This window comes from Scomber japonicus, chromosome 6 (assembly GCF_027409825.1).
Source record: "Scomber japonicus isolate fScoJap1 chromosome 6, fScoJap1.pri, whole genome shotgun sequence".
NCBI classification, from domain to species: domain Eukaryota; kingdom Metazoa; phylum Chordata; class Actinopteri; order Scombriformes; family Scombridae; genus Scomber; species Scomber japonicus.
The window spans coordinates 28,333,493-28,360,409 of NC_070583.1; the positions used below are offsets into that span (position 1 = coordinate 28,333,493).

At 40.4% G+C, this 26,917-nt stretch overlaps 1 protein-coding gene across 1 annotated transcript; it reads left to right on the plus strand.

Moving 5' to 3' along the window:
• The first annotated feature begins 11,484 nt into the window (after positions 1–11,484).
• On the plus strand, positions 11,485–26,190 carry oafa (OAF homolog a (Drosophila)). The gene is made up of 4 exons (XM_053321283.1): positions 11,485–12,241; positions 22,816–22,950; positions 23,062–23,242; positions 24,200–26,190. The coding sequence occupies exons 1-4, from the start codon at positions 12,008–12,010 to the stop codon at positions 24,472–24,474; spliced, it is 825 nt and encodes a 274-aa protein (XP_053177258.1). The 5' UTR covers positions 11,485–12,007; the 3' UTR covers positions 24,475–26,190.
• Positions 26,191–26,917: the final 727 nt, after the last annotated feature.

Here is a 26,917-nt window from a genome sequence, read left to right on the forward strand (position 1 = left end):
TGAGTTATGTGACAGGCTGCCGTCTGACCGTTAGTTGCCTGTGGGTTTATCGCTTTTTTCTGCATTTCTTGCAGTGACAATCATGTGACGTTTGTTTTAGTTTGTTTTATTGTATTTATGTTCTAGATTAAGTGCAATTATTTTGACATGATGTTTATTTAGATATTTTATTTATATATATATGCAGTATTTCATATAAAAGAGCACTTTATTAACATTAAAATGACTGTTCTGTTAATGCTGTGTGCTGTCAGGTTTGTGTATTTATGTTAATGAGGACTCATTTAAAATGTGACATCATTGCCCTTTAAAGTCCTGATAATGTTTTTTGTGTCCTCATAAGTCACAAAAGAGAATTGTCTGCATAAACCACAATAACTATCAGGGTGATGTGTATGGAGTTGTGTAACGTGTATCTGAACTCTGAAGTGAGCTGAATTTTTTTCAGATTTTTTAGAGTGGTTCAGTCTAACTCCCAAAGCTCTAGGACCTCGGGAAAGGGTAGCCCATCTAAACCACCACCGGGCGGGTCTGGAGAAAATGGCCCTCTAAACCTTATAAACCCGTATGTGTGTGTGTGTGTGTGTGTGTGTTGTCAACAGGCTTTCCAAAACTCCAAAACTGAAGTCTTGCAGGCAGCAGGAAGCTGTGGATGATCCATGGCCTAGTTTCATGTGGAACTTGGTAAAATGCAAAACACATGGTGGGGAATAAATTCTAACTGTTGTACTACCTAGCTGTCTTATTACCCCACTGTCCATTAATCTGTTCTTCATTACATACAGCTTGTGCCGCAGTTGTTAATGTATTCTGAATGAAGTGAGTGTGTAAGCTGTAGAATTCTCAGTTACGTCTATGTAAGCACATGCAATCCCCATTTATCTTTTGTCAAACCACAGATTACACTGTGGCATCGGTCAGGGGAATGAGTCAGCCACAGAGGCTTTTCCCTGCTGACCAGACAACAGACGTGGCCCAGACCTGCTTCATGTGAGCAAACATGCACGCAGACAAAGCTGCGCTTGTGGGAGAGGCAGTTAAACCATCGTGGATGTCGCGTTGCCCTGAATCCGGCATTCACAGGAATGCCGAGTTCCTTGTTTGGCTACTGGACTGTGAGGACACAAGCAAGATTTACTGAAGACAGTTACATCCCTGCAAAGAATGGCATGAAGTCAAAGGTCAGAAGAGAAAGCTAACCCTAAATTCTGGCCCTACATTTTTGTGTCAGCCACTAAAGACTCCATGACAGACAAAACAAAGAGCAATGTCACCCAGTGTAAATCTGGATACCAAAACAAAATTGTTTTTCTTCTCTTTCTCTCTAAAAAAAAAAAAACTCACCTACTGCAACAGAGGCTCTCTGTAATTGTGTCTTTTATTGAATCCCCTCTAAAATCTCTTGTTAATGTTTTAGGTTTACTTATAGGAATAAGCCAGTCCAATAAGTCAAGAGTTGGTTGAAGAGCTACATTTTTTTACAAGCTAAGCAGACCTCACACGCACAGTCACAAGGCCTCGAGACACCTGTGCAACATCCTGATAAAACAAGTCTTAAAATCAATGTTTCCATGAAGCGCTGTCAAGAGGAAATTACTCATTTAAGTGAGAAAAGAATGCTCTCCACTCTTAAAGAAGTTAATACAATCACTAGAGATTGTGTCCAAGCTCCTCATGGCTCCCCCATAGTTCACAACCTGACTAATGGATTGTGTCCCGTTTGTTACTTTGAAGACATTTTGAACTGTAACATATAAATTATACTTCGGAATCCATAATCATGGTGACATTAGCCTGTTTGTAGAAGTATGACTTTAGCAGTAAAGTATTTGACAATTTTGGCATGATATTATCAGTCATTTAAACTGGCAATTGAAACTATGATATCATGCGAGCTTACAATATAAATAATAACAGCTGAAACTACAAAGCGACTTGTCCAAAGTTATTTTTCGAAATCGTTTATGGTTTGGCTCCGTGGCTGATGACTCCCCTCGCGAGATGTTTTTTGGCATCCAATTTCATGTCAAACCATTTAGTTTTTATTTCTGTGACGTTGCGCGCAACAGTCGAGACAGTCTCTTTTTTTCACATTGTTTGGCTTTCTTGGGACCTTTAATTCCACCACTTACACTACTTAATAATATGTTTCTATGGATCTCGTAAAGTTCTTCTTCTTAGTCTTTAGTGGCATTTTCATTAATGGAGCTTCTCTACAACTTGCTGGACACCAGACCTTATATAGCATTTTGGGGGCATCAATTATGCTAATTTACTATTCTTGGGAATGTGTGTTCATTTAGAACATGTGGGATTCATCATATTTACGTACGTCATTTAAAATTCAAGTGTTTGGTGAATCTGACATGGCACTCTCATACCGGTTCCCCCTCACGAAAATTCAAGATAAGAATACGAAAATGTTCTTGCTTCAGGCCTAATGATGTTTTCTGATGGCTTCTTCTCCTCTTTTATTGGTATACTTTCCTTATGATACCAATAAAAGAGGTGAGTTACTACCAACAGCTGAGCTGCAGCACTGGCTTCTCCATTCACCGTTTTATTTATATTTATATTACATCGCCTTCATGCTCCAGGTGTGCATATGGGCTGGTAAAACACAATATGGGGATAGAAAAACGCTGCTCTACAGCACCTCCAGTGGTCAAAAACGCCACAGAGTACCTTTAAGTTAACTGAAAACATTTCTTTACACAATGTATTGTATTTTATATTTTGTATTTGTATTTGTATACCACATGCATTTGGTTCATTTTTAGGTAAGTGAGCTTTAACTATCAAAGACAATACAGGCTTGAGTAAATAATGAAAGATCTGATTTCCAAAGACTTCTTCACATACAGGCTCTCTCAGCTTAAGTATCCATTTCTGACATACCAGCAGCATTTAGTTCCTTGGCTTTCTCAGCTCCGTCCTTCAGCCATCAACTCTACGTTTAGACCAGGGCTACATCTGCTCTGGTGATAAATTATGCCAGAAAAGGACTTTATCTAAGTCTGTATTGCTGTGTTTATCACTGCTTTTCCTGTAGTGGTTGTTTTGATCAGTGTACGAAGCTGAACTTTATACAGATGTTGTCCTTCATACAAAGGTCATGCGTGCACTGTCAACAAAATAGATAGATTATTCTTGTGTAATTTAATCGTTTCATCAAACTATGACTTTCAGTTCACATAAATATATGTAGATATTTACAAGAACTTTGTTAGAAAAAAGAGAAACTCATTGGTTTAAAGCAAATATTAGAAATATGCAAACAACAAAAATTGGGACATGGAATGATGTTTGTTTTCCACAAGCTGCCATGGCTATTGTGAAACACTAGGACACATTTTGTTCCATTTAAACTCTGTTCAACAAAAAACACTAATACTGAGGGAAAAATCCCTGTGGTTATTTCTTCATACTGTAACATTTTTATGTGTTGACACAAGCACAATTATTTTACAATGTTTATTTTCTTTAATTAAACTCACACATAGAAACAGAGACTCATAAAAAAACAGCTTTAATGTGTCCTCTCAATTTACAGCATTACAAAAACAGACATTTTACTAGTTTTCTGTTTCTCAGGAAAAGCAGTTAAATTATTAGTCCACCCATTCAAGTAGAGCAACAGAGAACCAGAAATAACTGCGGATGCAAAAAACTAATCAGATCCAGGAGTTTGTAATATTATAAACGATTACAAATATGATGATCAATGAATGCTGTCATGGAGCTCTGATTAGCGAGGATTTGTGTTTCTATTTATCTGAATCTTTTGTTCCAGACAAATTCACTGCTCCTCTTCAAGTGTGGAGCAGTGAGCCCGGTCTAGCAGCTGACAGTTGGACATACTAATCCCAGCGCATGAAAGAGTCCTGACAGTTCACTGAGGGAGAGGCCCGCACCAGTTTGTTTACAGCTTGATAATCTGGAGCAGGAATCTTGATTGTGTGCTGGCAGAACATCAGCGGCCGTGCCGTGACTGCCGGGCCACACGGCAATTACACTGGCCCCTTATCTGTATGAATAGCAGGCCTGTGAGTGCAGTACAGCAGGCCTAATGACAGATGGACATACAGAGTACGGTTACAAAAAAACACCAGTATAAAGTACCTTAAAGCCTTCCTTCATTAATCTCAGTCAGGGTATTAGCATGGGGCTGGAGTGGAATTGGGTTGGGGTTGGGTTAAAGTGATGCTAATCACTAATAACATGATGATTTTCTGAGCTTTCCATTTTCATAGGCTAATGGTGGTGAAAACTGATCTTTGATATTGTAACAGAATATATTCATATTGATTTAAAAATGAATGTATTGGTGGTAATTCCTTTTCAAAAGGGCACATCAACACAAACCTGTAAGACACACTTTACTTAAAGGGGATGGATCACGCATAGTTTCCCCCTCCCCATGAGCCCACTCCTGCTGCCCCTCTGCTGACCTCCACTGGATCTGGAGGAAATGTAAACATTCAGTAGTAACTGAATTTTCTTGTTCTTTACTCAAAATGAAAATGTATCTGTTTTCAGATAAGTAAATCTGTAGCCATCAGATAAGACATCTTAGCCTGACTCAAGTCTGAATATGCAAACTGCACAGACGTTTGTGGGCTGATCTGATGCCATCCGGAGGAGTAAGTAGAGGCAACATTGCAAACAAAGCATTCAGAGTAGGCTGTAGCCCTGACTTTTGACTTGCAAGGAGTGTGTTTATTGTTGTCCTCAAATTTTGGACCTTTGACCATTTTTAACATAGTGATCTCATCAACAATAATAGGTTTATGGCCACCTGGATAGCAGGTGCAAGCTGTAAACACAACAGTAACTTATTGGTAAATTTTGATAATAGTTAATATGGTTTAAATACAGAAACAGAGCAACATTAGCATTCATATGTAGTGGTGTTTCAGCAAGTCCCATTCTGACTTTCTATTTTCTCTGTTTTGGTCTCCACCAACTCCTGAAGGAAATACCTGGCTTATCAGCTGCTTTAATGCTCTGAAGAGCCAGATGGTAACCATCCAGTTGCTGACTCTGCAGATGAAAACCAAAAGACGCTGAAATGCTACACAGGGCTGAGGGGAACTGGCTTAGTATACATAAACACTTACTCAGTTGTCAAATGCTCATGTTTCTGTTGGCATCAGTTTTCTCTCAGCTCATGTTTGAAGACAGATTCAAGCTCATGTTGTGTCATGGTAGTGTAACCACTGCTTCAGCTTATTATAAAAGACTTACTGAGGCCATATAACTGTAACAACTCAGGATAATTTATTTAGGGGTCTGGGAGCAGTTTACGGCCGACATCCAGTTATTTTATACATTGGACAGGAGCATAGCTATCCTTATTTTACTTAAGATAGAGTGCCATTAACCTTTTTCCTTACGTATATAGACATTAAATTAAAGAAAACCTATGATTACATTAAATTGAAAAAATAGATATAAATGTCAAATAAATTGAACCTTGATTTCGTAACAAATCATTATTTCCGAATTATTGGCTCTATAAAGGTTCAACCTGAACTTTATTGTGTTGTTGTGTTGAAAAAACAAAACAAAAAGTGTCTCTTTAGTAGGATTCCAAGGGGATCCTTTAATTGCCTTTAATTGGGAAATGAAATACTGAAAGTTATCCAGTAGGTTATGTAGCAGCAGCTGTCCAGTAACAAAGCACAAGCAGTCCCTCTTCATCTGAAGTCCACCTCAGAGCGCATGGGAAAATATCACATAACTAGCCATCATAGGCTTACCCTGCCACAGCTACAATCATGAGTCCTTTTTGAGCTCAATAATAAACTTGTGCTCAAAGTTTAACACACAATACAAGCTATAAATAGTAGTTACCTGGATATAACTCCACTTCTATGAGTACATGTGATTTACCCTACAAAGCTCTGCCTCACCACAGCCCAGAAGAGGGGTAGCATCTGCACAGTCCCCTCCTCCTGTAAAGCCCAGCACTAGCATTGCTCATTTCCCTTTGAAACTCTGTAACAAACAATTGGGGCCAGCTGGGCTTGTGGTTAGAGGAATCCACACATACTAGAACATAGAACTGGAGTTACATCCAGGTGACTACACGCACTATGTCGTTCTGTCCTCTAATGGGCTTTGCTAGTCGTTACAATGAAAGGTGAAGGCCGTTAGGGACAAGATGTGCTTAGCTGGACCTGAACCAACACTGTGGACTGTAAACATCCAGCAATAAAATGGACATTATCAAAAAACACTTCGGCCTGCAGACAACGTCTCTGTGCACCAAGCTCTGAATGACACACTGAACCAGCTATCAAACCCATGAGATATGACTGCTCAAAGGTTAAAGTAGATGGCCAGGAGGAACTTTATGCCCCATCTTCTCCCTCATTTAAAAGAACCATTATCTCTGCACTTTTGTCCTTTATACTGTGAGACCTACTATTGCCATGTGCAGAACGCCACATGCCTCTCATTTGAGAGGAAGAAGCTTCATTGAATTAATTATAAAATAGAGAGTCATTGTATCAACTAATCTTCAAAATATTAACCTTTTGTAAGCTGAGAAATTAAACACCAACAATGATGACATTTTGGTGGAGAAGCCCTCAACCAAGTAAGTGATACAGGACAATAAAGGGGTCACCGAGTAGTAGCAGGTTTATGTGCAATATTGGATTTTACAAGGCATCCATTCAGTACAATGGTTGACATATTCTTTTAAAGTGTTTTTCACTTTTCTTATGTTGTAACACTTAAATTGTCAAAGTTCCACAGTTTAATACAGTCATAAATTACAGGACCTGTTTCGGGGCCACACTGTTATCCAAGAACACGTAAGAGTAAATTATATATACACATGTGAACTAAATTCCAGGTGGCATTACTGTGCAGAAATATGTGTACTGAGAAATGACAACATACTATTATGAATATATGGCAATTTAATTGATGAGAGATGGTGTGGTTGGTGATTCACCTCTGAATGACTCCCAACAACCTTATTAAATGTCCCCCACTGCGAATTAGGAGTAATTTCTACTTTAACCCCAGCAGCCCCGGAGTTTGATTAATTAAATACAGAGGAGATCTTCCCTGTATCCTGAACAGATGTTCTGAGTCATGTGCTTACTCGCAACTGAAACTTTAATCAACACCATCTGATGAAGGAAGAGTTGCTGGAGATTCTTGGCCAAACATCATCCACCATGAAGTTCTGCATTTTCCCACCAACAATATATGCTCTGGCTATAAAGTTAATATCTCTCAAGGGCTTCCAGGAAGATGGATGTATTCATGTTTGTAAAAAAGACATTACCAGATCACCAGATGTGTACACACAGGGATGTAGTTCTTCTGTTCTGTTATTACCATGAGTGCAAATAGTTGATACTTTAAGTATTTGTATGTGTATTTTCTAGATAGAAAGAAAGACAGAAAGCTCCACCTCACCTATTGGATCATAACAGCTTTGACCTCCCATAATGGGGAAAGATAAATGATACGTTCCTATGCCTGTGTTTAAAGTAGGATTGTCTTTCATCTTGTGTTGGGACGCTGCCAGGAAAGATTCTCACTGTGGGGTTTAATGCTCAGAGCTATAAGCCCAAACATGCTTATTTATTTTTACAATTCAAAAGAACCCCGTCCTCTCCTCTCCCTCCGTATCGTTCACACTCTTTCTTTCCCTCTATCATTAACTTTATGGGAATTTCCATGGAATTCTTTCGTAATAAAAGCGATTGTGTCGGATAGGGAACCGTTTGTGGGTGTGTGTGTGTGATGTTTTTCTTGGTGAAGAAGGGGTTAAATGATCCGTCCTCTCTTACTCTGTGTTTTTCCTTTGAAGTGATGACACAGGAACATCTGGATGCCACTCTCCCAGTGAGTAATATGAAATAATGTAAAATTGCTAAAAAGCTTACAAGCAGTTGTGTACTTGAGCTTAGGTAATGTCTGCCAAAAAGATGCTGATTCCAGCATTGTTAATGGTTTATTGTCTAATAAATCATCTAATGTCTGTACAGATTTACTTTCTTTCTTTCTTCTAGTTTCTTGGCTTAACACTATCATCCAACTTTTCTCTTCTATGCTCTCTTTTCTCCATATGAGCCTGTGCTCCAAAATGGTTACCCTGGCCCCAGAGCCCCACATGTGTAAGGGGATATCTCCTCAGTCAGCCTACAGCAGAAGCCTGCTGAGCTGACTGGCTGCTGCCCCAGACACACTGAAGGCAAAGCAGTTAAACAGAGGGGGGAAAAAGAAGGGGAGGAAGGATATGAAAATATCATCAGAGCACTAGAAAGCAGCTTGATTTCAGCTCTTGCAATCCTTATGTAAATACTGTACACATTCTTGAGAGCATACACTCACTCACACATACAAACACTTCTGGCATCTGTCTAGTGGGGAGATCAACTACAGATCAACCACAGAGCTTGGCTCTCCCCCACTGGCTGTCTTCATTCTGCAATGCTGCAGAGGTGGAACATCATCAGCTTGTTGGTTTTGGAGGCATTCTGATTACAAACCATTATGGAGGAAAATATTACAGCTATACAGGGAATATTAGGAATACTACACTCACTGGCTGCATGTGATAGCGACCCTCAATGCAAACATTGTCTTTCTCTATCTGGAGTTTTTTGCAATGAAAGTGTTTGAGTTGGGGAATATGCTCTGAATCTACTGCATTTGGCAGTGATGAGGCACAGAACATTTGGCTCGTTCAGTTCACCGGCAAAAAAGTTGTTTTGATGAAAAGCTCTATCAGGGTGGCGCAAATCCCCTGTTAGACATTTTATGCTAACTCTCTGTGTGCATTTCCACGCACATGCACACACATGAACACACATATGACTGGAATGCAGTATTAGAACGCTGGTTGTAGTCAAAGCCGAATACCTCACAAATAGGCACAATTGTCCCTCATCAAAGGGTGGAAATACCTCACATTTTTAACTGTAAAAGTGGAAGCAAGTGTGTGTGTGTGTGTGTGTGTGTGTGTGTGTGTGTGTGTGTGTAGCAATTGGGAATTACCATGCCATCCAAAGTTTTGAATATAATATAAATATAAATATATACAAAGTTTTGAATATAAATACACATACACTGATGTTTTTAATGAATGTTTTGGTATGTTTAAGTTTTTCAGTATTACATAATCAAATAACATCATTACTGTGTTTATTATGATTCAGGTGTGATTTATTTACAGTAGCCTAATGTTTTAGTAATGGAACCACGATCACTGTCCTTTTTAATCTAAATGGATATGGATATGTTCAGATGTGAAATGCAAATAAAAGCTATATGTGTCTAATTGAACTTCCATATCATTGTTCTTTTAGGAAGTCGGTGTTTCACTTTTGACAAGGGATAAGGTATAAATTGGGTTTCGTATTTCTCAACTGAAAGAGGATGTAAAGATTATGTGTGTTTAGATAAGATAACTTCTGTTTTGTGTTGTTAGGGTGAAAAAGCAAACACATATAGAGCCTACAGGAGACTGACCAGACAAGGCTGCGGTGTCTATTTCACAGGTTTTGCCTTAGGAATGCAAACAGTGTCTCTAGAAATTCAGCTGAGACGCGCTGCAAAATATTCCAAACTCTGCAAAATGTGGATAAATGGTATGGAAATCAAGTAAACTGTGAAAAAATATGGAAGAATCTACATTATATTCTGTAAGTGTAAAGCAGAACATCATAATCATGGGGGTGTTTCTTGCTGTTGCTTTTTCTTCACAATACAAGAACTTAACAGATTTATGTATTTTCTTGTGGTTTGTTAGGCCCACTGTTTTATGAAGGACCTGTGAGGTAAGGCACTGACGTAGATGCCCATATCAGCTTGTTGTGTCCATAATTACTGCAGCACAACACAATTGCCAGTTAATCATAAACACCCTCAGCACACTGCAGGTTGAGTATATCTTTGCTATCTGCTTGTGTCATACCAGGCAAACACTTCCGAGTAGCTACTGCACTTTGGACTGGTTTGTGTGCGTGTGTGTGTGTGTGTGCGTGTAAATTTAAAGGGAAGAAAGGGCAACATTCAAAAGCGTAATTTTAAATGGAAGTCCAAAACTATTGCCCTCTGATTATAGGAGTGAAGGGTGGGGCTGGATTTGGTTGCCTGATATCAGACAGTAATGTGATGGAGTGGGCGGATTTAAAGGTCTGGACCCAGGCAACAGATTTGGAGCAGGAAATGCAGTTTGCTCTTTAAATGTCTAACTGAGATGTAGCCTGACAGTACTTGACGACTAAACTCCGTCACAAAGGGGTGTGTTTGCCTGACCTCCTCTTCTCCAGTCTATCGGGGTCCGTGCAGGGCCCAGTTTGGTTTACCAGGCCCAGCTAACAATGTTTGCTCTGCTTTATAGCCTCTCTGTTTGCTTTTCCCCTTCACTGGAGCGACCACCTCATGGTCTCAGCAGCAGCTCTTGAGTGCTGCCACATTTGGGGTCACCAGCTTGGGGCCCGGCCCACCCAGAATGCTGTGCGTCAATGATAAGAGATAACACAACTGCTCAGATGGCTTAGTGAGTTGATGTCACCCTCTCTATTGCAACACCCACACAATGGTAATCTACCATTTAATTTGGCACTGAGATTTTCCTTCAGATAGGCAGCTTTTTTCTGTTTGGCAGCTCTCAACTCAGCTTAGTCAGGTTTTCCCTTGAGGACATCATAAAATTAAATAACACACAAAGACAATAAAAGAGTTACTGTGTTTTTTCCTTGAGCTGGAACCTTTGAATCAAACATATGTTGTCATCATAGGTAATAATTACCTGATTGATTTATTTCAGAAGGGCTGATGTCCCAGTTGAACTCACAAATTAAAAGTAAAGGGTGTCAGAGAGATATAGCATTAGATAAACAACTGAAAAAAGAGGAGTGAGGGAAAAACGATGCCTTTATCTTAATATTATACAACTTTTTTACTTATGAGAAAACTGAGATTACAGAAAATATGCAGACTAACAGAACAGCTTGTAGGTCCTTATTGGGTTGTTTGAAATAATAGTGAATTTGATATTACACAACGACATATTATCCAACATCAGGTCGTTAAAAAAAAAGTAATCCACCACATTTTATTTGATTCCCTAATGGGCTGTTAACTTAGTCAAATGTCAACCATGTGATATTTAATAAATGTTTTTCAAATATGTAATTGTTTTGTTTAACGACTGGATGTTATTTGCTTTTTCACTTCCAACAGCTGCAGGTTATAGTTTGCCCCAAGTCCTTTATTTATCCCTACATGGCGAGAACAACATCCACAAAACTATGATTAACAAATCCTAATAACACCTTTGTTATAATTGTAGGGGGATATTATTAGTTCAGCCTACTTGCTTGAGTGCTAGAAGGATCACATGAGGCCTTTTAAAGGGGGATGGGCAGAGTTTGCAGAGGGTGGTGGTGTGTCTTTAAGAGTTTACTACCATCACTGCACTCACTCACTCACACACAACAGAAAGTTTGGAGGCCTGGCGAGCTGTGGGATACCGGCGGATAGGAAGTGACGGGACTCCATGAATTGCAGAAGGAGAGAGAGAGAGAGAGAGAGCGAGAGAGAGAGGGAGAGAGAGAGAGAGAAAAAAAGACGGGAATATCAACAGAAAGCAGAATGAAAAGCAACGTGCGATCATCGGACTATAGCCTGTAGCGCAGGAGGAAACTGAGCAGCGCACAATCTTATCAACAACGCCGGAGCAAGAGACTTTCAATGGAAGTAAACTATCGGCTCTACCAGAAGTGAAAAGCAGTGATTTTTAGTAAGAGGATTGTCGTCTCGGTTTAGTCTTATATCCATGCTTGTAATTCTGGAAAGTGCTGGCACACAGGGGGCCATATGGAACAGAGACCTGTAAACTACACCTTGAATATGAAGGAAAAGACTTTACGGAAAATCAAAGAAAAGAGTTAGGGGATATGAACGCACACTTTTGGATTTCGCCTCGGTTTTTTCCTCTGTCGGGTTCAGTTTTGTTCACTTTTTGGGGATGTTTGCGAGTTACATCACTGTGGCTTCAGGTCGGATACTGAGCCGTCTGTGCGCTCTGGTGGTGCTGCTCGTCGCTGTTGGACTTGGTTCGGAGCTGCGCGTCCGAGTCCGGCTGTCTGACGGACTGGTGACTGAGGAGGTTTTGGAGGCGGACAATGAAAGAGACTCGATATCACTCGAATTCAAGCAGGGAGATGGGGCACTCATTACTTTTGTGGCGGACTTCAAACAGGTGAGAGGTGATCCTGCTTACCGCTTAAAGTAAAGGTTGTTGTTTTCCTCTCTCCTTCTGACACACTGGAGGTATGAGAGTAGATACATAGTTGTTAGTAAAGTCTCAAATGACACTATATTGGTAGATTGTACAAAGTGATGACTAGGGGCCAGTCACTGAGAGGTCCCCATCCAAAATAATGAAAAGTGTGTTAGTGTATTAAATAATTAAAAAAATAAGAAAGAAATAAGAAGAAATAAGGAATAAGTTAATTCAGTGTGTACAACTATTCTTGGTGATCTTTAAATGACCCTAAATCCATGGTTCTTTTATTTTGACCTCCCAAAGACCCCTCAGACACTACCGGTGAGCTCCAACCTTCCCTTTGGGGAAAATATAAGTCTAATTTGATTTAGACCATATCTAGCTTGTTTCAGCTGTATCTGAGGCCCCCGCAACAAAAACTGTTTTTGTCAATGTTTCACATGACCCAAAACCCCTGCTTTAGCAAATCCAAGTCATTTACTTAGTGGTGAGGCCAGTAGCCCAAAAATAAGCTGCAATAGTTGGGAGTGAATGTTGCCTTGATGCCTTTTGACAATTTTTCCTGTTTTTATTATCTGTCTTTTAAATCTAGAGTCCATCAGGGCTGAAATTAGAGGACCACAATGGCCTCTTTTCTTCAAGCTAAATGATTACCCTTAGGCAAAGATAGAGCATCACAAATCTGGAGCATAAAGGAAAACATCCCAATTGCCCGAACCCCCTGGAGCAAATACTACAACTGACATATAAGCCCAAGCCAAACTTAGAGTTTCATTCATCTTTTTCCATCTCAGTGTGAGTCTCACAGAGGTTAAGGCAGCTGCTGTTACTTAGATGTGGATACCCACAGACCCCAGCAGCCTTGAAACCCCTGCTGCTCAGGGTCCATCCCAGAGCTCATCATCAGCAGCCATATTTAGCATTCTTCTAAAAGTAGACGAGCAGATCAAGTGTCCCTCGCTGACCAGTATTGCTTTCATCATTTTTTTTGGAAAGATAATACTGTTTTAGTTTTAACAATGAGCACTGAGAGACACAGATGTCAGTCCTGGAAGGAAAACTACAACTGCTGACCGTAAGGGAGGGACTCACAGAGGCGCACAGAGCAAAGGCATGTGTCTGTGATGGTTGCTGTCACACAGAAGCTGACAGGCTGGCGAGATGTGAAGGGGGAGATTTACCAGGATTAAGTGGGCATGTCTGACCTTTTTGATCTGCACGTCTGGTTCACTAACCAAAACAGCTAATTTAGAGTTGAAAGAGAAGAGGCCGTCACCCCCAATCATTGATGACACACTAATATAAAGAGACATACACTGATCTCTGTGCAAGGGAAGCCATCGCTTGGTTGTGCAGGAGCCCCGTCTTGTTGCGTCCTATCATGCATGCACACTTGCATATGCACATATGGTTTTGTTTATTTGCATAAAGCCAACAGAACCTCTTAGATCACTTTACTTTTCCGCTGCCTGATTTATCTGTTCCAGTTGTAGGTCAGCCTGCATACCCCCCCTTTCTGTGTCTCTTTCTCCCTCAGTTCCCCTTTTCTGTCTCTCGCTCACTTCTTCCTGCTCTCCCACTCTCTCCTGCATGTGGTTTTTATTCAGCTCTTGTTGCAGTATCTCCCAAGATTTATGGAAAGTTGGATGAGCCGTCACTTCCAGCTGCCATGAATATACAGTCCAGATGAACGCGTGTGGGAAGAAGAGTGTTTTACAAGAGAGTTATAATGACCTATACAGCCAAAGGTGGATATGAACTATGCAGTTTTAAGTTCTCTTTTGAAGCATTTATTCCTGTTACTTTACTCTCAGACTTTATATGTTTGATTAATCAAGGGCTGAGAAAAAAAGCATCAGATCTTTGCAAAGACATGGACCATTTCAAAAAGAGCTCTTTATTAATGATCAGACAGAGCAGCCGTCTTGCTCTCTTTCTTTCAGCTGCTTTCTGAATATGTTGCAAAGATACGATGCGAAACGTTATAACCATTAGACACTAGCCTGTTGTATTTGAGAGGGAAGCTTAGTCAACCTTATACAAGCAGTGAATCATTGTGATTTCAGGGGGGTTGCATGTTCTCTTAACATGTGGAAAAGGGGGATGTGCTTGCTCATGATATGACTATGTCAAGTTAAGTAAACGTCAGCATGAGGGACATTCTGTTAATCATTCCGTCTTAATTCTGTAGCTGCGTTTATGGGTTTCCTAATTTGCTCAGAACTTGAATCCAGATTCACACCATAAAAGAGGAACATCATTCAAGTGATTTCACAATTTGATCCGAGTCACTGAGCCTTTTCTAAATGATGTCAAATTGCAGCAATCTGTCAAGTAATATCCCAGTGACAAGCTCACTGCCAATGTACAGTTTTGAAACGTGAGAGAAATCTGAATGCAGATGTGCTGTTGAACAGACCTTTTGTCCTTCAGCAAGCACTGCAAAAATTAATAGTCTAACACAGTCTAAGACCTTGAGCTGAACATAAACCATCGCTTGAAGATTAATCCAAAGGAAATGTCTCACATATTTGAAGGCTGTTTTAGGTCTTTCCAGATGTAAGAGCTGAGCTAATCAGTGTTTTCTTCGTGTGTCTTTTCATGTCCAACTTGTGGGTTTGATCAATGCAGGAATGTAAGCGACTGAGCTGAGTTAACACTTAAAGGAAGATTTAATTTGTTTGATACAAATCTCCAAAGAGATATTGATTTTTTTTTAAAGAAAAAATTACCAAAACCAATGAATGCCACATAATAATAATTTGAAAAAGGTGTGTATTCTAGTTTTGAGATCCTTTTCTAAAGGGTTGCTGTCCTTACTGAAATGGCAGCATAATGGAAAAGTGCTTAAACGTCTTCTTTTGAGGACACATAAGCCACTTAAGCCAGCAGCTTTGCAAGTGATCACATGACAATCAAAAAGCTCCACTTTTGCCTCTACAACCACATAAGAACAGTCATTTTCACATGCATACTCTCTGGAGAGTAAGTGCCCAAAAAAGATGTATGCATTATCAGTGTCAACATGGAATAATGCTGTGTTGTTGGGTCAAGGGAGCACCAGATGTTGGAAGCCACTTGACACTCAGTCTCACACTATCATGTTAAATGACTCTGGATTTTGCAAACAATGGCACCACAGTGTGAATGAGCATGTTAGCTTTTTATTAATTTCCTGATTCATTTCAGCCGTATAAATCAGATTTTGTTCAGCCATGTCTTTTGGCCTCAGGTTAATTTGCTCCTGTTTATATGCTGTTAGTCTTCAAAGCACAGAGGCTTTATGGATACGCCCAACAGTAAGCTAGCGCTTAAGAGTGAATTGAAGATTCTTCACACACCCTCATGTGCTATGTAAAAAACAAAATGAAAGTTGGGGGTTGGGCAGGTTGGCCTTTCTGCATGCCCTCCCTTTGGGATACACTGTAAAGTATCTGTGACCCATTCTGGCAGATGCCCATTCTCGGGTATCTCTTAGCTTTCACATACTGTACCTCTTATTAAAATTATTCAAATGGACTTGGACTATATTAACACCTGTGGGTGTGTAGGAGGCTTTCTGGCAATCCAGAGTTCTTTTTTGTTTGTGGGAAACATTGATGTTTGTCAAGAGAAGCGCCGTGGGTTGTTTTTCCCTGATTTCAGGAACTGTACATCATTTGCAAGTCAGTGCAGTACAGTCACCTTTTTTTTTCTCTTGGCCGCCACACCTTGCCTCTCACTCAACCCTGAAACACCATCCCACTTTGTCACTTGCACAAACTTGTAAAGACTTTTTTTTACAAGTACATGTCACCTGTTCCAGGAAATGTTGTCGCTTCAGACACACTTGTAGGACATATTATAAGGGCACATGAGTCTTCCAATCTGCTGTTGTGAAAGTTCACAGTGAGTCACCTGTGAGTCAGCGAGGTCATCCTCATGGTAAATGAAGTGAAAATGAAACAGTTGACATAAGTTTCCCATGAATAAGCATCCTCAATCTCAAGCTTTTGTTTGCCTTAAGACAACTACACCTACGCAATTCCCATCTTCAAGGTGTGACTCCTCTCAATGTGAGAGAGATAAACTCCACATAACAGCATAATAAAACACATGTATGATTCACAGGAATTTCAGATACTGTACGTGTCTAGGGAGGAATATTTGTTTGAGATTACTCTACACATGTTTTTTGGAATTTACAGATTTATAGAAAGGCCCAGTGAGGGGGACCTAGTGGCCTAATGGTGAGAGCGCAAACCATAAAACCACAACATCCACGGTTCGATTCCTGGCATAGGAACCTTTGTTGCATGTCACACCTTTGTCTCTCTTCCCTTGTTTCCTGTCTCACTTCACTGACTCTCAAATAAAGGCAGTCTAATCTAGGTCCAATGAGGTCACTCTGGGACCAAAAACATTTGGGATTTTCCGTTAAATATATTTATATGTTATTATGTCCCTTCTGATTCTGCTCTTCTTGTATCTTTCGTTGCAAAGTGTGCAAGCGTCGGCCTTTTCAGATATGAGCTCGCACATGTTGGTCTTTCTCCTAAATACCCTTTGTTAGCTGCTGACTCTGGGTCTCAGGAAAATAGCTTCTTCTGTGGCCTTGTTGTGGCCCTTCAAGGCTCACATGGGCCCCCTTTGGCCTCTTGTGGCCCCTCGGCCCCTGTTGATGTCTTTATCCTTTATCCTCCTCCCACCAGCAGGCCAGATGTTCGTCTGTAATGCTTCTGATAAAGAAAAAAGCTTCCAATTCCCACAGTCTCTCACAGGCACACATCAAGAAAGGCGCAAGGAGAGCAAGACAGTTATCATCCACATTTTTAGATTTTCTTTTCAAATGAGCATGGGCAGTGGACAGCATGATGCTCCAGTATGCAGTAACAACATTTGATGGACGAGGACACTGTTGTTGCGGCTTGCAGTGTGCACAGTTGTGATCATTTGTGTCTACCTCAGAGGTTGGCAACAAAAAAGCTAACGAAAGGGTTTACTCTGCCAAAACTTCTGTTCTGACCTCCATACAGAGTCCTTAAATGTCCTTTTGTCAAGTTCATGTTTGTGTCCTTTTGGCTAGCTCACCCTGGCTAGTTTCAAATCAATTAATTTGATGTTTTAGACTTTGTTGTGCTGCCTTTGTGACATTAGTCAGTTATAGTGCTAAATGTAAGTCCTTATCCTCCTTTTCCAGTAAAAACCTATTTTCTGAAAAAGAGCAAAGGAAGGCATGAAAGAAAAGTGATGAAAATAACCTCCACTGTTTTTAAAGAGTACTGTAAAAACTAGAATTAAGCAGCTTGGTTTCTCTGTAAAGGACAACAGACAATAGACTCAACAGACTAGAGAATTGACAGATCACTCAAAACTCACGCTGATTACTTTCAAAAACGTTTTTTAATGATAGTTTAATTAGTTGAATTTTGGTATGCTAATATTTTGGTTATTTACACATTATGCTTTGTTAAAGTCAATTTTAAGGAAACCTTCTTCAAATGCCTGCCTTCACAAAAAATAACAAAATAAATAAAGATGCTATTTTAGTTTAACTCATGCTATTATTATTTTTGAATCCTTAGCCATGAAATAGCTGTTTGTGTGTCCGTTGCAACAGGATATGAAAGCTGTGGGACAACAGTTAGAGGCTGAATGGGACTGTGGCCATCTCTATTGTTTATACCTTATCTAGCTGCCTCATTTCCTTCCCTGTTAGCACTCACTGTTTGTCTCTCTCTCATTTCCTGGATGCAAAGTCTCCATAAACAGTTTGGGTGTCTGGATAATTGTATCCAGACTGTGTGTGGATGAACAGTTACCTCGTTGTGGCCTGCACAAGTTTTAAGGCTTTTAAAGATCAAATTCATGGCTGTATTTCTGAATTCATGTGTAACATTTCAATATTAACACTCCAGCAGTTTGGAAAGTAAGTTACCTTCCATTGTATTCAAAAGAATAGCCAAGGTGAACTCCTTTCTTTCTCTGGCCTCCAGTGTTTTTATTGTCTATTCAATGCCAGTGTTTACTAATTGGTTCCCTCTTTGGACAGCCAGGTGTGACCAGCCCCAAATGTGACTCCGCATTCCTGCCTTTGGAGACTCTGTAATTAGCTTCAACTCAAGCATTTCTTAGCCCAGCAGCTTTTTCTCCTGCTCCTTTTGTCTGTATGAGTCTGTCTCACCCTCTCTCCCTCTGTCTCCCAACATGATCTTTAATCCCTGCTCTACACCTGTGCTTTTTGACTGGGCTCCTCTTGTACACCAAGGCAAATATCCTCCCCATTGCCAAACATAGCAGATCCTAATGTTGTTTTTAAAGGGGAATCAGAGACATTTAGGTATGTTGGGAGTCTGAAAAGTAAATGCAATGTTTCATCACTTATGTTTCTTCAAATAGAAGCCAAATGGGCTTTGTGATCCTGAAGCTGAGCTTTTATTTTTCAATTGTAGAATAGTGTTAGTATGCAAACTCAGCCTCCTAATAAATACATATTTGTAGTTGTTAAAAGTTAGTTAATAGTTCATAATTCAGATACTTTTTGGTTTCAGCACTGAATAATTGGTTAAATAAAAATGTTCTGACCCAGTCAAATACCCAGTCCCACAATGATCCCAAATGACTCATCAGAGCGTGGCTGACCAGCAGTGCTTCCCGGCCAGCCAGCAGCCTTATCAACAGACAGGGTCTTAGAGGGGATTGGAAAACCGGAAGAACCTTCTGCACAGGGAATAGCTACTGCCCCACTGTTTATGTTTGTGTGTGTGTGTGTGTGTGTGCGCGCATTTGTGTGTGTGCGCGCATTTGTGTGTGTGTGCGCATTTGTGTGTGCGCGCATTTGTGTGTGTTTGAATGTCCATCCATGCATGCAAGTGTGAGCTGGCACAGTTAGTATAGCGTCAAAAGTGAGATGTAAATGTCTGGCACTAGTCATTTCACTGGGATTTAACTACTTCTAGCTACAGAACCCTCATAGAAAACAGCGTTGTTGTTTTTTTCTTTTAATGTAGGCCTTGTAGCTCTCATTTTCACGTCCCCTAAACCAGGTGAAAAGAGCGTGTTTGGCTAGCTGGGTTACAACTACACTGACGGAGAATGTTCACTGTAAATGGCACCCTTTGAGTTTCTGAATAGGCTTTTGTGCAACTCTTAAATAATCTGGCCATCCAAAGGTAACCACCAATGAAACAGGCCCCCACCTCTCGCCTGTTTAACAGGTCTTAGTATGACCTACTAGTCAGGTTGCATGAATACAGACTTGTGTTTGGCTGTTGGCCAGTGGTAGTTTGTCCGCAAATGGACTAAGTCCCGGGTGTCAGGGAGCAATGCTGAGGAATCTGTACTTGTGTTGATTATTTATAGCTGTACTGACATTTACACTGCTCTGGTGGGGAAAAACTCAAGGCTATGCTGTCCTTTGATTATGTTATTACCAGTCTTTTTCAAGACGGGGAAATGTCACTCTTTTAATTCTTAATGTCCGTACCTGGTGATTTTCTCTAAATGTTGGTCTGCAGGCCTTTAATTTCATGTATGTTTGTGGAAATGCACTTTTAGAGGGTGACTCATTTTCCTGATATAGGCTTCACTTCTTTGGGGAGTAGCTGGAAACTCAAATGGCCTTCCTCTTCATTTTCAAGCTGCAGCAGGCTCACTTGGTTATGATGTCCCAAAGTTGAATGTGTTATTTTCCCTCTCAGACGTACAGTATCACCCAGCCTTATCTGTGTCTACTATTTAGTAATGTGGGATATTTAAGAAGCAGTCTGCATAATATGTTATATATATACCCATTACATAGAGGAAATAGTAATGTACCCTCACTGCAAACCCACATGAACTTGGCACCTGCTTCTATCCTATTCGTCTGATGCATTATCAAAGTCATATTCTACTTGTATCTTACCCCCATCTGCAGTTTGCATAATACTCTGACTTAAAAAAAAAACAAAAAAAACACCACCAACCCACTTGGCAGATTTTAAAAGAGATAACTGTTGTTTGATCAGTCATTTCAGTACTCACTCTCTCCTAGTGCCTGTCATCATCACAACAACAAGTGTAAAACGTCCTCTGATTATACCACTGCACGTTTCACTCTTTTGCTGCTTTTATTCTACTTTTGAGTGTGTCTGCACAAATGATTCAGTGTGCTTGTGCCAGTGCTGCTTTCAGGCAGGCAGAAGAGAGTCTAGTCTTATCCAAACAAACGGTTGAATCCAAGAGCTTCTGTCTGGCTATTTACTGTGGAGATGATGTCATTGTTATTACTCTATTTGCTTTTAGAAGCTGTAGTAATTATTGTCTCAGCAGCACCTAAACCACTACGATATCAACACTTGTTATTACAGTTTAAAGGCCTCAATTAGCCTTCATTTCAATTAAATGGCAGCTGAAAACCCATCTCTTACACACATAAATATGTTCAGTTTTTTTTCAGTGCTACCTGCATGATTAAAGAAATACTTTAATTATCACTCTCCATAAATAATAAATTAAGTTACAGCCAGCAGTCGGTTAGCTGAACATGACTGCTGGCTGTTTCTGTCAGGCAAATATTTTTTACTTTCAATCAGCACATATAAGACTCAATTATTGACACGTTATATCTCATTTTCATAGTCTGTTAAAAAAGGAAGCATAAAAATGGTATGTTATGGTTTTATGGGGCACTCCAGGATGTACTGGTAGTTTTGCTACCACAGACAAAGGCAGGCTAGCCTTTTCTAAACATGGCAGTGGTATCAATCTTCTCTAGGGTAACTGCAAGAAAGCATATATTCCAGATTTGTTGAATTATTCTTTTAAGTTCAATCAGAAAATGTCATTGCCACAATAAGCACTGGTGCCCTCCTCTTGCCCTTTTGGCCTAAATCCAAATGCAAGGCAGCAGAAGTAGACAATCATTAACCTGGACACATAATAACACCAGAGCAGGAGGAGATCTCAGCATCTACACTTGAGTTTTGAATAAGCTCCAAAGAAGCAGAGTTGGTGGAACTACTCTGCTTCTCTGTAATTACCCAGAGAGCCCTGGGGCAAATCCATGTGGCTGACACGAATGCCTTCCCCCTTCTTTTGCTTTCCTTACACACACGTACACACACAGTGTCCCAGCGTAGCGCCATGTGTCTGCAATATGGGAGGTCTTGAAGTCGTGGCCTCTGCATCTCCCTACACTTGAGGGGAAATGGCACTCTTGCCCGTCTCTCTACCGGTATTGTACTCCCTGTTCCTCACATCTCTGTGTTCGCTCTGATATACCCTGCGTCCTCTGCTCTTGACAGACTCTTTAATCATTCAGACTTTGTTCTTTTTGTTAAAAACTTAAGTACTGGGTTATTATCACAGTGTGGGAACATCTGAGGTATTTAATTTCTAATGCCTCTGATTCTATGGTCCCCTTGAGTCCATATTTTCATACAACACTGAGAAGAACACAGAGTTGTGTGAGGTGAACATTTTGAGGTTATTATCACTTAAGGCCCATGAATCAATATTTGCTCAGTAATTTGCTTTCCAAAGGTCAAATAGTATCGCATGATTGTCTTGTGTAATACCCATGCTTGTATTGTATGCCTGCCAGAGTCTCATTTCAGAGACAAAAGTGGTTCTCAGAATGAGGAACCAGTGATCATGTATAGTGCAATAGAGCGTAAACACATCTGAGGCAGGTTGTATTGCGTTCTTGCCAGCATGTACAGTTTTGCATAAAGGAAGTGGGACCAAAGAGCTTAAGAAGAACTCAACGGGGTTATCTTTGGGGTGTTTATCTGTCCCAGACTCCCTCCTGCTCTGGGAGTGAAAGCCCTGAAACTGCTACTCCTCTGTAGCCTGTTTGCTTCAGACGGTTGTGTGAAAAGCGGAGGAGGGGTGTTTGGGACTGTGTGTCTGTCTTGAAGCTGAAGCCAAGAGAAGGGGGGTGTCAGATGAATAGGAAGACAGGTCTCCTGGTCTGCTCTCCCCACGGCTGGAGTTTCCCATCATGCTTTGCATGCCCTCTAACAGAACTCTTTATGGCCTTGGGTTTGATGCCAGATCTCTCACACGCTTGCCAACAGCAACAAGTTTATTCGTGAATTCTCTGCTATCACCATTTTTCTACTTCTACAGTTGCATAGAAAACACAGCATGGTAAAGTTTTTTTTACTTTTAAGGCATGTGAGAAACTCTGATAAGTTTGTCAAGAAGCAGGTCAAAAACCTTAATTTGACAGTACAAATAACCAGAGCATGACTGCAGCAACATTTCACAGGCCTACAGACAATAAAAAGTATCAACAAACTGTCAGATGAGGCTTTATGGGTGTAGTGAACATAAACCCCTCCTTACTTTAAGCCGACAGTTGTCTGAACATCTTTGAACTCCACATATTGAATTACTTTGGGTGTCTGGAAAAGTACTACATTAAGTACCGAAATGGAAAGAATATTTGTTCTAATCCGAATGTGCCTGCACATATAAACAGTAAGTTATTACAACCAACCCTAAAGCACCACTTCAATGTCCTCTGGGAATTGTCTGTTTATCCGTTCAGCCAATCATCTCTCATCCCTTGTGTCTTGCAGGATGTGAAGATATTCCGAGCATTGATCCTGGGCGAGCTGGAAAGAGGGCAGAACCAGTACCAGGCCCTGTGTTTCATTTCTCGCCTCAACCGCAATGAGATCATCCCCAGTGAATCCATGGCCCGTCTCAGACAGGTATGATACACAGCATTTATGCATTGTATAAGAAACTTTTTCACTGAAGAAAAATGTAATATTTATATGATTCAATGGATCTGAAGAGTCAATATTGTACTATCTGCTCAGAAAAATCCTCAGGCCATTCGCTTGGCGGAGGAACGGAGAGGACTGGAGCAGCTGACAATGAGCGCTGCGGTAAATCTAAGTCGGGCCTGGCAACTCAGCGCCCACATCCACAACATGTGCAGCGAGGCTCACGAGGCCATCTACACCAGAGAGGCCGATGTCAAACACTGGCTGGACAAAGGTCAGTGGTCATCTTATCTTGTTTTATCATTGCAACTGGCATATGTTTTGTTGGTGGTTTGAGAAAAACTTCCTCCTGATTGTCTCTATATTCGCTATATCTCTTTACTGATGGTCCTTAACACTATCATTTTTTTAAAGATTGATTTTTTTGGGCTTTTTGCCTTTTTTTAGTCAGTAGCTGGCAGAGATGCCGACAGGGAACAGGGAGAGAGAGAGGGGAATGACCTGCAGCATAGGTCCCTGACCGGATTCGAACCAGGGACACTGCGATTACGTGGCATGCGCTTCAACCACTTGATCACCAGGGTGCTCCAGGACAAACACTACTTTTGAATTTTAGTGATATCACTCCAAGTATTATCTCAAGTTTTTCTTGATAAGCTCAATCACTATTAAAGCTAAAGTATTACTTCACCTCCTCTTTATCTTTACATTGTGTAGACATTTTCTATTTGTACCTTGAAAAAAATCTTTGAAAAACCTGTGAAAAAAGATGAAGCAGGGTGACAAGTAGTTAAACTGTTTATTTATCTATCCTCACCCTAAATTGAACAACATATCATTATTTCCTCTATTTGGCATTTTGCAATGGGACCCTGTATCTTAATAGTAATGAAGTCCAAATTATCTGGGCTGAGGAGAATCTATATGACAGCACTATTGTCCCCTGACAGTACTGTTACAGAGGAAACAATGTTGATGGTCATGGTTCAGTGAGCACTCCGCACCATTATCTGCAGAGGCAATCACAGTAGCATCTCCTTTGCATAACAAAGCTCCCCTCTTACTGCACTGTCTCCTTTCTTTTTAGCCACTTTGTTCGCCCTCTCCAGTTCAATACAGTATGTAATTGAGAAAAATCAGAAAGAGAATGGTTCACACAACTGCAGATATCTTGCTTTTGTTTTTAATACCACACGCTCTGATAATAACGCTCCTCCTCTGTCTGTTATAGGTGTAGATGGCTCCATATTTGAGGTCCTGCCCCAGACAACGGAGGTGCCCAGCTTTCAGGCCTGTCACTCTACTAAGGATTTGTGGCAGCCATGTCTCTGCACATACAGCCTGCGTCTGGAGTGGTACCCATGTCTGCTTAAGTACTGTCGCAGCCGGGACACCACAGGCAAAGGCTCCACCTACAAGTGTGGCATAAAGAGCTGCAGCAAGGGCTACCATTTTACCTACTATGTTCCCCAAAAACAGCTCTGCCTATGGGATGAGGAGACCTAGCATTTTATGGTTGAGAAAAGACAAATACATTTTAGTCTCAGCCAAGCCAAGGCTTCTCCACCCATGCTACTCAAAGTAAACACAGTAATACCAGACCTCGGTTTATATGATGTTAAGTGAAGCTGTCTCAGGTGGAGAGTGGTGAAATCCAGATGTTCAAGCTGAAACAGAAATGAATTCAGGTTCCAAATGAGACCAAAACTTTTATGGAAGGAGAGACACAGCACATCAGTATAAGAGGACCCAATAACTTTAAACCTTTTCTGGGAAAATTACATATCACTGTCGGTTATAGTGTGACTGCAGAGAAGCCGTCACTTTTGTGCCTTTTTTTTGGTGTGTGTCGGGGTTGGGGGGGGATTATTGGAGCAGACGACAGATGCCAACAACAATAACCTCTCATGAAAGCTACATTATGCACAAAACTGGACAGTGCATTTGTGGTCAGTCAGACACCAGCAAAGGAACAACAGTTCCACTTTGATCAAACATCATATACACACAATCTTCCATCCTGGTGAAGGAAAATTTGGATGGCTGATTATCTTAACTATCAAGCTCTGTGAAAAACTGTTTATTGCCAGCTAAGGTCCTGTTTATAACAATATATGCTGGCTGACAAAGAAAATGCTTCTCCAATGCTGGCTTTATTTATTTTGGTTGCATCGTGAAATTATGGAGGACTATTTTTGTGTCTTTTTGTTAAAAATAACCTCATGAGATTTCTTTTCTTTCTCCATAAAAACAAGCTCTTAAAGTCACATGTCTAAACCACAGCTCCTCAGTAACAAGAAGCATTCAAACACATCTCAAAACACTTTAACCTCTTGTCTGTTTCTAGTTTTCGTACTGTACAGAGTGTGGATAAACAGGTTTATTATCCTCTTTAATAGGACAGTTTTAGTTTGGCTTCACCCTGTCATTCCCCATGGGGGACACCTTATGCCCACCACTTACATTCTCAGTCTGTTTGAAAGTGTCAAATAAACCAAAGTCAAAGGAAATGCTGTAAAAAGAAGGGTATAAAGTTTCCATTTCTAGAAACAGGCTCTTCAGTATGGTGATTTTCCATGTTAGGATTCACTTAAAAGTGCAGTAAGGCCTTCTTAACAATCTACACTGCCATCTTCTGGTTGCTCAGTTTTTCATTGTTTCAGTTTCTTGCTAACAGTTGTGCCTCAGTGCCAAAATTATGGATTTTGTCCTCTGTTTTGTGTTCATGTCAACAGTTAAATGTTGATGATGTACAATTTATGCATCTCAAATCCCTTATCACTTATAATGTGTAATTCAAGGAGTGTTTCTTGAACCTGTGGGACCAAATTTCATTTTGTCTGTCCGAGTGTCTCTTCAGAGCATTTAGTTTAAGAGTGATTTTTATTTTGTCTTTTATTTTGCCACCATTTTCATTTCAGTCTTCAGTGAATTTCATTTTGTGTTTTCTGTGTCCTGCTAACTAAAGAACCAAATGAGTGAAACATTTTTATTTGTGGCCTTTTCTGGTGATCAAGTGCCTTAACATTTCCACTGATATCTTTGCTATGTTAATTGTAGATTAAGTTGTTAAACATATTTTTTCTATGAAAGAGTTTTAAATATGCTGTAAAAAGTTGCCATAAGGAGAAAATGAAGCAATTATTAGGTAATGAACCAGTTAAGAATTGTGTTTTCAATGAATTGTTTCAATAAAGTTTTTCTTTGCACTGCATATACAAATGTAACGTCCGTTGTTTTAAAGTATTTGTGGACAATTTGTAGTTGATTAGACAGTATGCAGGCAGATGACACCCTGGTCCTGGGCTGCACATGAACTGCTAACATTTTAACGGCATGAATGACTTGCACTCTTTGGCCAACAGGTCTCATCCTGGGAATTTAATTTTGATCATAATGTGGTGCTTCATTGTGTGCATGCAAAAACTATAAATTGTTATGGATGATTATGCACAGCGTTGTGTAGGTGGGACAGTGCAGCCCCTCTGTTGCACATTATGATGTTAGTTGTGTGTTATACTTCTTCCATTTTGTCCCCCTGCTGGAGGGGAGTTTGGTGTGTAATGTTTGCTATTGACCACTAAGTGTCGCTACCGAGGCATTCCCCCCTATCGCAATGGTAAGACAACCAGAAGGATGGAGACATGGTGATTTATTTCGTTAAATATTTATTAAGGATGCCATAACCTGTAGGCTACACAATATAGGGAAATACAAACAGGGCACAGTTCTTGTTAATACTACTAGATGTCAGGTTTGCATATACAGCGAGTAAAAAGGTGGAAGGCAGGAGTGAAGGGATGCTGAGGGAACCGACTGGTGCTCTGAAAGGACAACAAATAGTCAGCGTGTCTGCAAACAAACCTTTTACAGCCTCCACCTGACGCATACCGCCACCGTACGACATAAAACACCCAGGGTTGTAAAACGAAGACGCAGCCACATGTGC

Excerpts from the sequence above, each read along its gene's own strand:
- oafa (XM_053321283.1), top strand. The coding sequence starts at position 12,008 with ATGTTTGCGAGTTACATCACTGTGGCTTCAGGTCGGATACTGAGCCGT. Across the intron at positions 12,242-22,815 it reads TTGTGGCGGACTTCAAACAG|GATGTGAAGATATTCCGAGC; the intron begins GTGAGAGGTGAT and ends TGTGTCTTGCAG. Across the intron at positions 23,243-24,199 it reads CAAACACTGGCTGGACAAAG|GTGTAGATGGCTCCATATTT; the intron begins GTCAGTGGTCAT and ends TGTCTGTTATAG.